This window comes from Mandrillus leucophaeus, unplaced genomic scaffold (genome assembly GCF_000951045.1).
Source record: "Mandrillus leucophaeus isolate KB7577 unplaced genomic scaffold, Mleu.le_1.0 Scaffold129, whole genome shotgun sequence".
Lineage (NCBI taxonomy): Eukaryota > Metazoa > Chordata > Mammalia > Primates > Cercopithecidae > Mandrillus > Mandrillus leucophaeus.
In genome coordinates this window covers 1,343,915-1,361,880 of record NW_012101243.1, presented here as the reverse complement: position 1 = coordinate 1,361,880, position 17,966 = coordinate 1,343,915, and the positions used below count along the sequence as shown (strand labels likewise).

The following is a 17,966-nucleotide window of genomic DNA, read 5'->3' as shown; positions in this document are numbered from 1 at the left end:
TGAAACCCCGTCTCTATTAAACATACAAAAATTAGCCAGGCATGGTGGCATGCGCCTGTAGTCCCAGCTACTTGGGAGGCTGAGGCAGAAGAATTGCTTGAAGCCAGTAGGCAAGTAAGCCAAGATTGCACCACTGCACTCCAGCCTGGGTGACAGAGCAAGACTCCTTCTCAAAAAATAAAAATTAAATAAAATCCACCTTCTGGACAATGAAGGCAGGTATCTGCCCTCACTCTCCCTTTTACTCATGCAGGCTTGCCCCTATGTGTGTGGACTGACCTGCCTCAGGGTGGATGGGGAAACTTACCTGCACAGTAGGGGTTACCAGGGTTGAAATTCAAGGCAAATTCATGCGAGACCTGGAGACAAGAATGAAAACGAGGTTCTTTCCCCATGACCTCTGTGCTGAGAATGAAAAAGGACACTATGGCGTGTGCCAAGATTCCTACAGGAGCTATGGAGTCCTGAGCACTTGCTGTCTACATGCCTGCAGGAATTCATCCCTGCATCTCCTCTTAAAGCTGAGTGCCAGGTAGTAAGTAAATTTACCATATCCCCCAAAATCAGGACCCTGAAACTGAAAACAGGAGTGGCAGAAAGAGAGGGAGCTCACCTGCCAGTCAGGGGGAACCTGGGCCCCAAATCCAAATGCAGGGAACAGCTTGTCTCTGTGGGAGGACAGTGTATTGGGCAAGAGGCAGTGAGGGGACTGTGAACCCAGAGGCTGAAACATCTGCAGGGAGCGGGTATAGCCAAGAGAAGCAGGTACTCACGAGTCGTAGTCCTGAACCACGCTGCCCACACTCCACAGTGCCATCAGGTACTCATTGACCCCTGTTGGACTCAGGTAGTGTAGGGAGTCAGGTGAGGAGGGGTCTCCATTGGAGCCAGTGAAGTCCACGCCCACCTGGGAGGAAGTGAGGAAGGGAGCTAAAGACCACCTTGAGCCCCAGACCTATTCTCTTGCCCTTGGTAAGGCAACTTACAGTGAAGTTGATCTGACAGCCTCCCATCACATAGTCCAGAAAGGAATACTCTGTTTCTACCTGCAAATGAAACCAGGGTCATGCCTGGGATGACAGCAGTTGATGTCATGGAGCTCAGGAATCAAAGCCTTGGTTATATGGGCTTTTGTCTCACCCGGCAAATCTTGACACAAATAGTTCCAGAGTTCTTGTAGCTTTTCTTTTTCTGCTGCTTCTCAGGGTGGATGCATTCAAACTCAGCCTGGTGAGGACAGAAAAATTAGGGTAGGAAATTCTCAGAGCATCAGCCAAGGACTCGAGCTGCCTTCTCCTCCCTCTCTAACCCCGAGCTTCAGTTATCTAGGCCCATTTCCACACCCATGGCAAGACCAGCACTCACCGGGACTGCTTGCAGCTGGGCCAAGCTGGTGTGGAAGGTACCGATGAGATCATGTGACCCGTCACTGTCATAATCGGAGCATCGCACCTGAGGGGAAGGTGTGTGTGGACATAAACGAGTCAGGTGGCAGATGAGAGTAAGTCCCTCCCCAGGTTCTCTTCCCCAGCGCAGTCCACGCAGGAGACAAGCTCCTCACCTCGATGGGTGTGCTGGGGTCCCCACCACAGAAATGCTGAACAGGGACTGAGAAACGCTTCCATGTAGGATTCAGGTTGTTCTTGATGACCTGAAGGTGGAGGCCAAGGCCTCCAGTGAGTTCTGGCATGGCCTGTGAGGAGCTGCCACACTTCTCTACCCACCTGCAGTTTCTTTCTCCCTGAGTTCCAAACCTTGCTAGTCACAGGCCCCAGGAGATTCTCTCCTACCCCAACCCACCCAATCCCAGGGGTCTCATACCTCAGATCTGTACACCAGGTGCCATTTCCCATCACGCTGGCGGAAGAACTCCAGAAATGGATCCGATTTTCCCAGGAAGTCCTGCCAATGCGAGACCCCAGTTACAAAACTCAGGAACAAACCACCACTATGCCATCCCTCTGTCCACACCCCCATCCCCCATATACCATCCTTGGCCCCTTAACTCTTGGATTACCAGTGCCTACTTCCAGACACACCTTCTTATCTAGGTTTCTGGCCTCTACCTCCATGGTCACTACACGATTGTCCTTCAACTCCTGAGCTGAGACCTAGGTAGGGGAAGACTACATCACCTCATGAATTCACTGATGTTAAGTCCCTCCCCAACCCTTGTTGGGTTCCTTACCGTGATGGTCCCCTGCCCAGCGGGTTTTCCAGGCTTCAGCATCAAGGGGAGAGTCAGTACCTGGCTGGACACAATCTGGGGCAAAGCAGGGAAGGGAGTTTCAGGATAACAGGCAGGGTTAGGTCCTGCTTGCCGCCTACCTCCAGGCAGGCTAGGTTGTCTCACGACCTGTGTCTGAAGGATCCTAATCCCCAGCCCTACATACCTGTCCTAGGGAACACTCAGCACCCCCTAGGAAGTCATCATCCCCCAGCTCTGGTGTCTTGTTGTCTATGTCATAGATTCCAAAGCGTAGCTTCTGAACTGTCTCAAAGTGGTACTCAAGCTGTAGGGTCTTGGAGAACTCAGGGCTTGAGCAGTTCCGCACTCGTTCAGTCCGGCCAAGCTGTGGGCAGAGGCCAGTAAGCATCACAGTCACAGCCTCCACCCCAAAACACAATATTAGACTCCCTCCACAACTTTAACCTCCATAATCTGCCTCACCTCAGCCCAGCTACCCCCTCCCACATCCTGTAAAAGGACGCAGAGTGGGTCAGACTTGGAGCCGACGTCCTTGTCAATGAGATGGTCACAGGAAATGGACAGCTGAACCAAGGTCACGCAGTGGGCCATCTGAGGGAAAAGAAGCTGGGTCAAGCACCAGGGAGCCTTCTCTCCCGTTCCCTGACTGCAGGTCCCAGTTTGGGACCCAGGCAGGGCTGAGCATACGTCTACCCCCATGACACCCAAGGAAGAAAAGGCCTTATAGCCTCCAAACTCCTCCACCCCCAAGTGAGCTCACTGGCACAGAAGATGGCGGTTACAACCAACCCTGGTCTGAAGATATTGAAAAGGGGTACTAGCCTCCATCTACAACTGTAACCCCAAACTATCCTCACCCTAAAATTTGTCTTAATCCCAATAGGGCTGTCCAAACCCAGACTCCAATCTTGGTCTTTGCAAAGATCAATAAATCTTTCTGACCCCCTTACTGGTTCCAGGTCAGACCCTAATCCAAGTTCTGATCCTAATATAACCCCAAATATAACTATGATCCACAAAGTATCTTCTTCCAGTGATTTCTCACTAACCCTTGGGACCTAACTCTTGGGGTGGAGTTATGATCCCCCTACTAATTCTCCTCACCTCTAATGAGTGCTAATGTCCAACTCCTCACTATTTCCACTGCTGCTGCCCAATCTAAGCCATCACTGTTTCTCACCTGGCTTACAGCATTAGCCCCTTCAACTGGTCTCCCTTATTCTATGCCGTCTCCACCTCCATTCCCCCATCTCCACCCCAGCAGGCTATTCTAAATACAGCAGTCAGGCTGATCCTATTAAAACATAAGTGAGGCTGGACACGGTGGCTCATGCCTGTAATCCTGGCACTTTGGGAGGCCAAGGTGGGTAGATCACTTGAGGTCAGGAGTTTGAGACCAGCCCAGCCAACATGGTGAAAGCCCGTCTCTACTAAAAAAAATACAAAAATTAGCCGGGCATGGTGGCGCGTGCCTGTAATCTTGGCGAGGCAGGAGAATTGCTTGAACCCAGGAGGTGGAGGTTGCAGTGAGCCAAGATCATGCCACTGTACTCCAGCCTGGGCAACAAGAACAAGACTCCATCTCAAGAAAAAAAAAAAAGAAAAAAAAAAGTGAGGTCTTATCACACCTCTGCCTGAATCCTCTAATACTTCCCATTTACCACTGCACTTAGAAAAAATCCAAACTTGGCCAGATGTGGTGGTTCACGCCTGTAATCCCAGCACTTTGGGAGGCCAAGGTGGCTGGATCACTTGAGGTCAGGAGTTCAAGACCAGCCTGACCAACATGGTGAAACCCCATCTCTACTAAAAATAAAAAAATTAGCTGGTGTGGTGATGGGAGCCTGTAATTCTAGCACTTTGGGAGGCTGAGGTAGGAGAATCGCTTGAACCTGGGAGGTGGAGGTTGTAGTAAGCCAAGATCGCGCCACTGTACTCCAGCCTGGGCAACAAAGAAAGAAAAGAAAAAATCCAAACTATACCATGGCCTATAATGTCCTGGAAAGTCTAGATTTCTTTAACCTGATCTCCTAATATCATCTCTCTTGCTCACTCCACTTCAGCCACCTTGCTTGTCACTCCTCAAATAAGCCAAGTTTGTTTGCTCCTTCTTTTGTGAGACAGAGTCTCATTCTGTCACCCAGGCTGGAGCGCAGTGGTGAGATCTCAGCTCACCACAACCTCTGCCTCTTGGGTTCAAGTGATCCCTCCCACCTCAGCCTCCCAAGTAGCTGGGACTACAGGTGTGCACCACCATACCCAGCTAATTTTTTTTTTCTTTGTTGAGACAGGGTCTCACTATGTTGTCCAGGCTGCTCTCGAACTCCTCGGATCAAGCAATCCACCCACCTCAGCCTCACAAAGTCCTGGCATGATAGTGTGTGCCACCGCACCCAGCCAGCCAAGTTTGTTTCTACCCCAAACACTTTGCAGTACCTGGAATGTATTCTTTCTCTGCATTATATCCACATGGCTCACTGCTCCCTTTCCCCACAAGTCTTTACTCAAAATAATCTTCCCTGTTTTATATATATACATATATAGGCTCTCCCTTTTAGCCCCTCTAAAATTTCAACCACACTGCCCCTGACATTGCATACCCCTTTTCTGCTTTTTCTCAATGTCTAACATTATATACATTTATTTACTGTTTCCCCTACTAAAATATAAACTCTGTGAGAAAGGAATATTTAGCTGTTCTGTTCATTGCTCTATCCCAAGCACCTAGACAATATATATTTGCAGAATGAAATCTGAAAGTTCATCTCCAGTCCCAGTTCCCTACCCAGCCAGTTCCAAACTAACTCATGTCTTGCCCCTCTAACCAGGCAGCACCATGCTTCTCTGATTCACCCCCTCCCTCTGCTGGAAATATTTTCTTGCATGGAGCACCATGACAACACCCGGGTATTCCATCCTCCTGCAGTCACCATAACAATCACCCTCAGACCTCTTGTTATCCCTGTGTCCCCCTTGGCCCATACACCTGAAGACCACTCCACCAGCAGTGCACATGAGGTTAAATCTTTCACTGAGCTTCACCCAGCATTCCAGGTTTCCCAGAGCTATACCCTGAGATGCCTCCAGCCTCAGCCCTCCCCTATACGAATCCTCAGTCAATCGCTCCTCCCTCACAGCCCACAGTACCCCATCTTGGTCTCTCATAGTCTCCATCTGGAATGCTGTTATCAAAGTTGGAATGTGAAGAGTTCAACTTGCTTCACATACTGCCCCTCCACAGCACCCTGGCCCCTGCATGAACGCTCCCAGTGACAGAAAACCCAGTCTTACAATCCAATCATCAGAAAGTCGAGGTCCATACAAATCCTACCCAAACTGACCTAACTCTGTGGAATTCTTTCTTCTACCTGGTAGGTGTTCTTCCCCAGCTCCATGGGAAGGCCTTACCCTATCTCCCTATGAGAACTCATCTGATACATGGAAGCTGTGAACAGTCCCAGCTGAAATCTGGAGAAACAGCCCCAGTTCTTTTGACTGTTGCCCCTAGAATGTGGCCTGCAGACTCCTGACCATTCTGATCACTCCCTTGGAGGTTCCCCAAGGACAGACCCAGAGCAGAATACATGTTCCCTCAAGGGATCAGGATCACAGCTTCCCCCAAGTCACAACCTGAATTCCACGCATGTCACCTCACATGCTCTCCAAGGCAGTGTTTACACAGTACAGAGACAAAAAAAAAGAATGCTCATTTCACTAATGCTGGGAATAGTGAAAAACCTAAGCCAGCCTAAAGGTCTGTCGACTAAATATGATACATCTGAACAACGGAGTGCTGCATAGTGGCTACAAAACAGGACAGAACTATATTATATTGGTATCATATGAAAAAGTAAAAAATAGGCTGGGCACAGTGACTCACTGCTGTAATCCCAGCACTATGGGAGGCCGAGGTGGGCGGATCACTTGAGGTCAGTTCAATACTAGCATGGCCAACATGGTGAAACCCAGTCTCTACCAAAAATACAAAAATCAGCTGGGTGTGGTGGTGCACACCTGTAGTCCCAGATACTCGGGAGGCTGAGCCAGGAGAATCACTTGAACCTGGGAGTTGGAGGTTGCAGTGAGCTGAGATCACGGCACTGTACACAAGACTCCATCTCAAATAATAATAATAACAACAAGAAGTGTATGACCATTTTTTACTTCAATTGTAAACCTCCATTTTAAACTTCAATTGTAGGTGTATCTTTATAATAGATTTGAATACAAACATAAAATAAATACACACAGAGAAAAATGGAAGATACACCAAATGTTTTAGGTAGCTCAAAGGAGTGGAGGATGAGAATTTTGTGAACTCCATACTTCTGTATTGTTTCAATATTTTACATTGTTTTGTATTTTTTAAAAGGCCTCATATAAAAACAAAAACAAAACAAAACAAGCAAAATAAATAAAAAGGCCTCATTAGCTTCTCCCCCCAATCCACACCTCAAATCCTCTTTACTGTTCATTCCAAGCCCAAACCCTCCATTTCCAGTTCAACAGCCCCTACCTAACTTCAGGCCTTATTAGAGTCTCTTGCGTCCTGCTTGGTTTCTGTCCTAGCACTGCCCCACCCGGTCATCCCAGATGCCAGCTTTCAGTCTCTATACTAAGTAAAAGCCCTGTATAGCTGCCTTTAGGTTCAGAGTCAAACTCCCTACCAAGGCTACCTTGCTGCACAACTCCAAAGGACATACCTACATAGAACTTGGTAGTCGCGCAATTTGATAACCCTGCATCCCTAGATCAACCTTTAAAGCCCTTCCCTGTTTGCCATCAGCTCTACGTCCTGCCGCTCACTCGCCCACCCAACTAGTCATCCAAAGTTATTTCTGGTTCATCTAACACACATGCCTGACTTTCCTGCCTAGCAAATGTCCTGTCATCCATGGTTCTAATATGACATTATTCCTTTATGAACCCTTGCCCATTTTCCCCAAGAAGGATTTTTTTATCTCTACTCTGGATGACTGCAATGGTTTCCTCATCAGTGTTTCTGCAATCACACAGACATTTCTGGGTTTATTCGTCAAACAGAAACCTGATCATGTCATTTCTCCACTGAAAACTCTGGAATGCCTTTCCAAAACACTTAAGATAAAACCTAAAGTTCTTACCATGGTCTTCAACAAGGCCCTGCAAGACCTGACCCTTGCCTAACTAATCATCTAGCCACCCAACTATCCTCCAGCCAGGTTGGCCTTTCTGATCCACATACACCTAACACCAACCTTATTTATTTATTTATTTATTTTTTTGAGACGGAGTCTTGCTCTGTCGCCCAGGCTGGAGTGCAGGGGCCAGATCTCAGCTCACTGCAAGCTCCGCCTCCCGGGTTCACGCCATTCTCCGGCCTCAGCCTCCCGAGTAGCTGGGACTATAGGCGCCGGCCACCTCGCCCGGCTAGTTTTTTGTATTTCTTAATAGAGACGGGGTTTCACCGTGTTAGCCAGGATGGTCTCGATCTCCTGACCTCATGATCCACCCGTCTCGGCCTCCCAAAGTGCTGGGATTACAGGCTTGAGCCACCGCGCCCGGCCAACACCAACCTTATTTACCACCTCAGGACTTTTGCACTCTGTCTCCCTCCTTATACACTCCAGAAAATAAGCTATACAAGATTAGTAACTCTGGCTAGCTCCAGGACCCACAACAGTATCTTCGTATCCTACAGTAGATAGTAAGTATTCAGTGACTGACTTAACATTGAAGCCACACCATAATTTTTACTTTTGTCTGTCTACCCTGTAAACTGTGGGCTCCTTGAACTGGGGCTGGATATTATCTCTGTATCACTAGTATTAGTGCTTAGTATATAGGGTACTAACAACCATTTGCTGAACAAATGGTGAATGTGCTTTTGCTCAAGTCACACTTCAGGCCTTGAACTAATGTGTAACAGTAAATCTCCCCTATCCTGATCTTATACAGTTCAACTTTAAAATTTAAATGCAGGACTCCTACAATTCAATTAAAATGGACAAAAGATTTGATCAGGCACTTCATAAAGGAAAATATGTGAATCAGAAATAAGCAAAGTGATCCACAGCGTTAGTTATCAGGGTAATGAAAAATAAAACCACAATGAGATACTGTTACATACCCACCACAATGGCTAAAAGTATAATAAAAAAGACCACCACCACCAAATGCTGGCAAGGATATGAAACTCTCATATATTGTTAGTGAAAACATTAAATGTACCACTTTGGAAAACAGTCTGGCAGCTTATCAAAAAACCTAACATACACCTAGCCCAAGAGCAATTCCACTCCTAGGTTTTTAGCCAAAAGAAATGGAAACATTATGTCCACAAAGATTTGTATACGAATGTTCACAGCAGCTTTATTCACAATAGCCAAAAACTTGAAACAGCCCAGGTATTCATCAATATGAGAACAAATTGTGATGTTTATAGAAAATATTCAGCAACAAAAAAACTATTAATATCTGTAACATGAATAAAAATGAAGAATAAAGTAAACAGATTCCATTTATGAAGTTTCAGAACAGGCAAAACAAATCTGTGATGTAAATATTCAGAATACTGGTTGTCCTCCCTTCTCCCCCAGGGGAAGGGCAGGTATTAACTGAGCAGAGGCAGAGAGCTCTCAGTGGGAAGGGAAACGTTCTTAGCATTCTAAGAATGTGGGTCACAGGAGTGTGTGCATTTGCCACTTCCATCTAAAGGAACACTGAGTGTACGCATCTGATTGTAAAATTTTACCCAAAAAACCCCCACAAAAACCCAACAACCCATAAACAAATGTTGCACTAAAGTTAAGGCATGCTGAAATGTTTCGAAGTGTACTGATGCGTGCAACTTTTTTGAAATGCACCAAAAAATAAAAGGAGTTGTTGAAGAAATGTGATAAAACAAGATTTTAAATTGTAGGATCTGAAACGGTGGATATATGGGTGTAATTTTTTTTCAACTTTGCTACATGTTGAAAATTTTCATAATAAAATGTGGGGGAAATTATTATTATTATTTTTGAGACACAGTCTCGCTCTGTTGCCCAGGCTGGAGTGCAATGGTGCCATCTCGGCTCACTGTAACCTCTGCCTCCCAGGTTCCAGCGATTCTCCCACCACAGCCTCCAGAGTAGCTGGGATTACGGGCACCTGCCATCATACCCGGCTAATTTTCATATTTTTGTAGAGACAGGGTTTCACCATGTTGGCCAGGCTGGTATTGAACTCCTGACCTGAGGTGATCCACCTGCCTTGGGTTCCCAAAGTGCTGGGATGAGCCACCGCACCCAGCTAGGGAAATTTTTAATTGGAGAACTACAGGTCCTCCCGGTAAGAGGTTGTTGTGAATGACAAAAGCATTAGCAGTGATTATTTGGGGTGGTAAGATTACAAGCAACAACTGGAGCTGCTGTCTTCTCACTCCATGACTTCTCAAATGTACCCAAAAGAGATGCCCTTGGTCTGGGCCAAACACATGTAGTGAGTGGGCTACGATTATCTTCCTGTGTAGGACTCAATTCCTGGTGTACTATTCCTTCCTAATCATTATCATTATAGCACTTTTCCTGGACTACATCCTTTTTCAGTTTTTTGAACCCAGAATCAAACCCCAACATACCATTGTGGGCTCATGTGTGCCTCAGTAGCATAAGGGACTGGACTCTCACTGATGTGATGCCCCCTAAGGTGGCCTGGCTTCCATTCTGAAGTCAGAGCTTCCTGTGCAAGCATTTTTGTTCTTCACAGATTTGTCTCCTTTTCTTTCTCATTGGAAATCACAACTCTTTAGAAACAAATCTTTTCCACCTGTAGTTTTCTATCCTTTGAGCAATATTTCCTTTAAATGATCTATAAACCATGGGATTATTAATCTCTTCCAAAACATGTTTCATCTCCTTTGAAATCTACCTCTAAGCCTACATCTGCTTAGAAATCTGTGATTAAAACTGTTTGTGTCACTCTTCTGTCCTATATCTCTTGAACAACTACCTACTTTAAACCAGATTCATTTATTTTTCATATACTGCCATTATAATTAGCCCCATGGGACTTTCAACCTCCTTTTTAGGACCAAAATCTTCCAGAACCATATTAAATATCACATTCGAGTCAATAAAAAAAAAGTTTAAAATTTTATCATTTATTTTTGTGATATTTGTGCACTCTTTCATCACCAAGCACATCTTGGCTGGATGTCTGTAATAGTCTTAACTGGTTTTACCATTTCCACTCTCAGTCCCCTATCTGTTATGTTGAAGTCAGACATTCTCTGACTCTAATCCAACAAAATCCCAATTCTTTATAATCCTATCAAAATGTATAACTTGCTTATTATGTATTTCTCCTCTTGGACTGTAACTTCAACAAGCAGAGGGACCAGATTAGCCTTGCTTCTGTGCCAATGTCTGGAAAATAGCATGTGTCTATTGATATCTGTTAAATTTATGAATGCTAGGAAAAGAGTAGTAACTCAAGGATCCTCAGAAATGACCCAAATCTAGCTCTGACCTGCTGCTGAGACACCAAGAGAGAAGTAGGCTTTCTAGGAACATCGAACACAAAACACCAGTTTATCATCTCTATTATGTCCCCACCCCGCCACCCTTCCATTTGGGGCTAGTTGGGTGCTGAGAATGGAACAGCCGAGTCCACAGCTCCAACATTTTTCTGCCTCTGCTTTCTACCACTTGGGAGTCACCCTTTATAGTTTGTTTTCTTCTGTTTACTCCTTCTGCCAACCTCGATGTGCCCTAGCAGGGCACATTCTCTGTCCCTTAAGAAAGGCATACTCATTCCCATTTTTATAACTTAAAATTCACAGTATGTGAGAAATAAAAAGGAACTGAGTGACCATCTAATTCAAGTCCCTCGATCCAAGGCATAGAGGGAAGATGTGGTTTGGCTAAGGCCACGTATATGGTTAAGTGAAATGAAGACTGGAACTCAAATATTCTGATTCCTACCTAATCTCTAACCTTGGCCTGTTGTTAAGACTTTTTTCTCTTTGAAAAGCCCCCTTTCTATATTCAATTGCAATCTGATGCAGTGGGCAAGAGTGTGGGTTCTGCAGTGAAATGACCAGGCTCCAAATACTGGCCTTACTCCTTCCTAGCCACAATAATGACATACACCACCACTAAATTGATGTCGTATCTATATAACTTGGGCAAAATACTTAATCTCACTAAACTTCAGGTTCCTCAGGTGTAAAGTGGGGGATAGTATCTATTTCTTTAGATTAATATAAATAATGTATGCATGGTGCTTAGTACAGAGTCTGGAACTGCTGTGACCACGTGTTAGCTATTTTCATTATCCTTCAAGCCTAGCATACATATGCTTCCCTTTTCATGATCTTTCCATACTCAACTTCTCACTCTGGGCTACTATATTCAATTCATGCCACACGACTGTATTCTGTCGATGTTTCTCCAGCTTCTTGCCTGTCAACTAAATGATGAAACTCTTCAGAATAAATACTGTTGCAGCTTCTCCTGCCACACAGCACATACCTGAGCACATAATGGGAATTCAAATATTTGAGGGAAGTTTGTGGCAATGTGCTGGCGCAAGCTTGTATGGCTTGCAAGAGCCACCTGTTATATGTTAGGAAAGTGTGTAAGTAGGTGGCTTTGGTAAGTTTAAAACTACAGAAATTGGGCAACAGAAAAAGTAACAGCTTCCTTTCCCCTGCCAGCCAGTTTACCAGCATACTACTGTCGATAGGGAATCCCATTCTCTGCTACAAGGGAGTAACTTGCACTTCATTTTCTACGGCTGCCCTTCCCCTGCCTTGGGAGGTTCTAATTTTCCTATTCATAACCTAGAAGTTTTTTCCTGGGTCCAGTGGGATGTAATTCAGTGCCAAATGAGCTGAAATTCATTCATCAGTCCCTAACACTTCCCTCTTCCACTTCCAAAGCCCTAACCAGGAAAGGCACCAGCCTGCAATTCCCAATTCCTTATCCACCCCAGGTAATGACCAGAAGTTGCACAGAGGCTGCAAGAACATGGTATAGAGGGCTGAAGGTCTGGGTGGCAGGGTCACTCCTTTAATAAACCAGTGTCATGCTCACACTCCTGTTGCCTACCTTGGCATGCTGGATCAATCAGCTCACAGATGCAGGATCAAGTCTTGAAAGCCAATCAGAAAATCCTCCATAGGCTTACAAAGGACCACCCATTGAACATGTTTTCCCGTAAGATTGAAAAGACAAACTACACCGACCACCACCACTCTTCTTTTCCTTTCTGGCCTCATCAAAGGACACGGAGAAGATAGACAAATTTTCTTATCCCTACTTCTCTAACTTGGGGATTCTCCAAATTTACATCAGCAGCTCTAAGGATATTCCTCATAGGTCACAAACTGAACCAAAATATGAAAATCCTTTCTATAAAACTACACGTTCCTTATTCATACATATGACTAAGGGCTACTGAATGGTGCTTATAACCTGAAATTTTCAACAATAAATTTGGTTTAGATCCATGTAGTACTAAGGAGTCAGGCTGACAGTATTTGGCAACACTACAAAGCTTAAGATGTGCACACAAAAACTAAAAGGTGGGAAAATATGAAAAAGAAAATGGCCACAAGGCTTCCCACTTTGCTGTACTGGGTGATGGTCAAAAACAAAAAACGGGAAGCCACTAATCTGACTCCAACATCCCCAAAGGCTTATCCAAAGTTGAACAAATCTAACCACTGTACAATTAACTCTTAAAAAATAACTTGAGGACAAAACTGGATATGGAGAACAAAGCAAACTGAGGAGGAATACATAGTCTTCAAAAGCAGGATGGGGGAGGTGAGGGCAATCTGGCTGCGCCACCTGTCACCCCATTAATCACCCCAGTTGATGTGGCTGAGCTGCCTGGCTAGGTGGGTGTCCCCTGCCTCTCTCACTGCTTCACATGCATCCCTCCTGAAGCTGCATGCTCCATCAAAGAGGACAACCATCCCTGAGACAGGAGGACTGGTCCTCGGTCAAGGATATACGAGTAGCTGTGCTCCCCTGCTAGAACCTGCAAACAGGCTCTCAAGAGTAGGATAGGACTGTAGTGGAGTGGGTGTTTTTCTCTGCCCAGAGACTCTGAACACACTAACACAAAGTCTTCATGTGAGTACTTCAAAATAAGTTCAGGCTGGGTGCAGTGGCTCACACCTGTAATCCCAGCACTTTGGGAGGCAGGATCACCTGAGGTCAGGAGTTCAAGATCAGCCCGGCCAACATTGTGAAACCCTGTCTCTACTAAAAATACAAAAATTAGCCAGGTGCGGTGGTGCACACCTGTAATCCCAGTTACTTGGCAGGCTGAGGCAGGAGAATTGCTTGAACCTGGGAGGCGGAGCTGAAATCACGCCACTGCATTGCCGCCTAAGCAACAGAGTGAGACTGTCACGAAAACAAAATACAAACAAAAAAACAACAAAGTAAGTTCAGGTCTGCCTCTGCAATCATAAGCCTGACTGTGGAGGCCAAGACGCCTCCCCAATAGGCAAGGGCCCTCCACACTATAGTAGGAGTTGGCAAACTGAAAAGGCACTGGATCAGGGCAGAGCTCCTTTCCTAGCAGCTCAGAATCCATGACAAAAGACTGCTGCCAGTGGCCTCCCACTTTCCCTAAAAGTCAGGGAGGGGATGGGGATGCCTGTGGAGTCATACAGGCATCCATGATTAAAACATCTTTGTTTTCCCCTATTATTTTTCTTTGTCTGGATTACCCCACCTATAAAGTAGGGATAATAATGTTAACTTTACAAGGTTGTGAGGATTACACGAGGACAGTCATGGAAAGTATCCCCTGGCCGGCACAGAGTAAGTACCCAGTGTCAACTGTCCCTTTCGGTGCTCACAAACAGGGAAGTGCACCTTTGGGTCCTTCTGCAGTATCATTAACTCCTTCTCGGTTCATGGGACCAAGGAGGAGTGGATCCAGGAGGAATGCCTCTGGTCCACCTGCTCCAGGATATAACTAGCAGGACAGGGACAGCCCCCAAAGGAGATATGATGACTCTTCCCCTTTGAATTTCTCAAGCCACAGTGTGGAATCACTACCACACTAGGGAAACCAGGAGAGCAGTACCCAGATCAAAATCTGGAGCTCCATTCCTGGTCACTTTAGTTTAAGGTCCAAACTCAGTACAGATTTCCAGAAATCGAATGGCTAGGTTCATACAATCACAGAAGCTTAAAACCAGACACAAGCTTATCTAATTTAATCCCATATTGTAAAAGAAACATTGAGGCCAGAGGGAAATAATGTCCTAAGTCACATAACTGATGGAACCACGAATCAATTCTGAGAATGTTATTTCTATATCCAACCATTTTAGCAACAGTTCACATTTTGTAATTCACCCCAATCTGAAATCTACCCTGCCACTAAAAGAGCAGTGAGACTCATATGGTCTCCCCTCATGATCTATGCTAACATTAGCCTTGCACAAAGATGGAATGTAATTCTCCCTACTTGTCTGACTGCTGGGGCAGGAAGGTAGGAAATCCTGGACTCCACATTTACAGGACTTGATCAAAGGAATAAATTTTAAGTAGCAAGCATGCATAGTGCAAACAAAGTAGAACTCACCTCTAAAAAATGTGACCTGTATCAAAATTTTCAAAGGACATCTATAGGGTAGTCAATTCTGCCCCCATCCCTCCCGGCTGAAATCTACATTCTTTTAATGCCTATCACCGGTGGGGTGCCTGCGACAACAGTATTATATCGCCTTCCTGATGATCTCCAGGACTGAGGCATCACCAAATACCTGTGCATCTACGTGTGCACAGAAGAAGTGTATATCTCCTACAGCACAAAAGGAGATGAGCAAATGAATAAAAGCAGACCAGAGCTCTTGGAAAAGAAACCTATTTTTCATAATGCAAGCCCCTTACCCCTCACTGGAATAAATTCCTTTGGGACATTGGGGAAGAGTTTATGATGGGTCTTCAGAATTTACATGTTAGAGAAGGCGAGAAAGCAAAAGAATATTTCAACAGGAAACTAAGCTACAACAAAGACTAGTTTACACTTGTTCCTGTCTAACCATGACTTAGCAAACGGCCAGAAAAGCCTCTACCTGATTCCCGTGGTATAGGAATGTACCTAGTTTAAGCACAACCGAGCACTTAGTTGTGACTTAAAACCCTCAACTGTTGAAGAACAGGAATCTTATTTTGCTTTTCCACCAAAGTGTAAGTGCTGGGTGCACAACACTGCAAAAATCTGTTAGTATGAGATACAGCTATGGCTAAGTTGTACATTCATGTGAAGTTGTCTTAAAAGCTTGAAGGTGACAGGTGTTTCCAACTCCAATCTGTCAATTCAATGGTCATAGAAGTAAAGCAGCATATCTACATCAGTAATCAGTAGTTGCATTAACGTCCATCACTTCAGTCACAGTTACAGAACAGGGACCCTACTGGTCCCACAGGCCAAACCATAGAAGGGAGTTATGTATAAAGGCTGTGCTACTCTCCAGCCCCCACTGCAATCTAATGTGTGGAGTATAGTGGAGTACAGCATTAACAACTTCCAAGTGGGATCAAAGAAAAATCAAGGCAATCAGAGGCAACAGCACTGGCACCAGTTGGTGTGATTTAAAACCTTTTAAGAAACTGAGGCCAGGCATAGTGGCTCACACCTGTAATCCCAGCACTTTAAGAGGCCAAGGCGGAAGCATCCATCGCTTGAGCCCTGGAGCTCAAGACCAGCCTAAGCCACACAGTGAAACTACCCCTCCACTCCACTACCACCCCTCCCCCCACATTTACTTGTCTCTACAAAAAAAATTAAAAAAAAAAAAAAAAATTAGCTACTTAGGAGGCTGAAGCAGGATTGCTTGAAACCAGGAAGTTAAGGTTGCAGGGAGCTGATTGTACCACTGCACTCCAGCCTGGGCGGCAGAGTAAGACCATCTCAAAACAAAACAAAACAAAACAAAACAAAAAACAACAACAAAAAGAAACTAAACTCCTTAAATCATTTCCACTGTGTGACTTGTGGTAGCACAATGTGGTTATCATTTGATATGAAGCACAAACTCTAAGTGACAAGGCTTTTTTTTTTAGAGACAGGGTCTCGCTATGTTACTTGGGCTAGCCTCAATTCCTGGGCTCAAGCAATCCTCCCACCTCAGCCTCCCAAAGTGCTGGGATTACAGGTGTGACCCACCACGTCCAGCCTGACAAGTCTTATCCACTAATCAAAAGCTATGAGTGAACTATTCCCACCCATTAGGAGGCTGGGGCTAGAGACAGCAGTGAAGGGGCTTCAGTCTAAGAGTTTTCAGTCCTGGTTACGAGCAGATTTACTATATAAGCAAAGGGAGGAAATAAACAGCAGCAGAATGGAGGGAATGAACCATCAAGTAGCCCATTTGAATACAGTACAGCTCATTCCTAAAAAGAGTTAAATTCACTCAACACCTTTGACTGTTCATACTGAATTATGTTCTCTTGCTGGTCATTGCTCCATAACCAAATAGTCATCTTCTCCTATTATGAAATGGCAAATCATCAATTAAGAAAAATGACTTGAAACTAGTAGTTACTAAGATCAAAATTCAGATGCCTGGAACAAATGGGGAGCCAATTCCAATGTTCAGCTGTGCCATTTACCACTTCTCTATGATATTTGCCAAGTCTCTACGCCCTAACCTTCAACATTTTCTTTTAATTAAAAAAAAATACAGAGCGCTTCACAAATTGCATGTCATCCTTGCGCAGGGGCCATGCTAATCATCTCTGTTTCATTCCAGGTTTTAGTATGTGCTGCTGAAGGAAGCACACCTTAAACATTTTCACTGGAAAGAGGTCCGTGGGGCTATTGACAGAATTCAAGGGATGTGGTTGACTTTTCCCAGCACTCTTTCCTGGCCCTAGACTTTTAGAGTGCTGCCCTTCTGTCCCTGGATCTGAAATGTTTATATCAGGTAGCTTTTTTCTCCTTCTGGACTCCAGTGATAGAGCAGTATGTAGAAGAGCATACCACCATGGTTGCTCACTGCTAGTTATGTCGATCCAGAAAAGGAGTCATACTCTAGGATGCTTTTGAGACTCTAACAACAAAGCAGCCAAAGCAACAAGAATAAACTCAAGAACAGCATGGCAAAGAATTACCATTTACCAGCTGGGCACGGTGGCTCACGCCTGTAATCTCAGCACTTTGTGAGGCCCAGGTGGGCAGATCACGAGATCAGATCGGGACCATCCGGGCCAACAAGGTGAAACCCCATCTCTACTAGAAATATAGAAAAAAAAATTTGCTGGGCATGCTGGCATGCACCTGTAGTCTCAGCTACTGAGAGGCTGAGGCAGGAGAATCGCTTGAACCAGGGAGGTGGAGGTTGCAGTGAGCCGAGATCGCGCCACTGCACACCAGCCTGGGCGACAGATTGAGACTCCATCTCAAAAAAAAATAAAATAAAAAAATTACCATTTACCTGAGCAGGAGATGAACTTACTTATGTTGTTGAATAGAGATGGGTTTTCCCCGAAAAGTCACTATGACATCAGAGAATTGTGCTACTACCACTCTTCCAGAACATTTTACAAGTCAAAATGACCAATTTTATACTAAAGAGACTGAAATAAAGCTATTTTTAATAAAAAAAAAAAAAAAAAAAAAAATAAAGCCGTTTAGATGCTACTATATCCCATAACAGCTCTACTGGTGGGAGATTGGTGATGATGCACATAATTGATAAACTATTTCTTGCTGTAAAACACTGGAAAGCAGGTAACAATGAATTACATAACTATCTCTC

The 17,966-nt window shown here is 44.9% G+C and overlaps 1 protein-coding gene across 7 annotated transcripts in view; it reads right to left on the bottom strand.

Annotated features, from left to right (window-relative positions):
• Positions 1–17,966, bottom strand: part of CPNE1 (copine I) — a 38,553-nt gene that overhangs the window by 3,716 nt on the left and 16,871 nt on the right. For all 7 annotated transcript variants that reach the window (XM_011972391.1, XM_011972387.1, XM_011972388.1 and 4 more), the window contains 12 exons: positions 2,672–2,800; positions 2,394–2,573; positions 2,189–2,263; positions 2,040–2,111; positions 1,822–1,902; positions 1,562–1,651; positions 1,366–1,452; positions 1,141–1,227; positions 987–1,046; positions 774–907; positions 614–668; positions 308–359 (listed from right to left, as the gene is read on the bottom strand). In XM_011972391.1, coding sequence (XP_011827781.1) covers positions 308–359; positions 614–668; positions 774–907; positions 987–1,046; positions 1,141–1,227; positions 1,366–1,452; positions 1,562–1,651; positions 1,822–1,902; positions 2,040–2,111; positions 2,189–2,263; positions 2,394–2,573; positions 2,672–2,800 — 1,102 coding nt within the window. The remainder of the gene's footprint in view (positions 1–307; positions 360–613; positions 669–773; positions 908–986; positions 1,047–1,140; positions 1,228–1,365; positions 1,453–1,561; positions 1,652–1,821; positions 1,903–2,039; positions 2,112–2,188; positions 2,264–2,393; positions 2,574–2,671; positions 2,801–17,966) is intronic.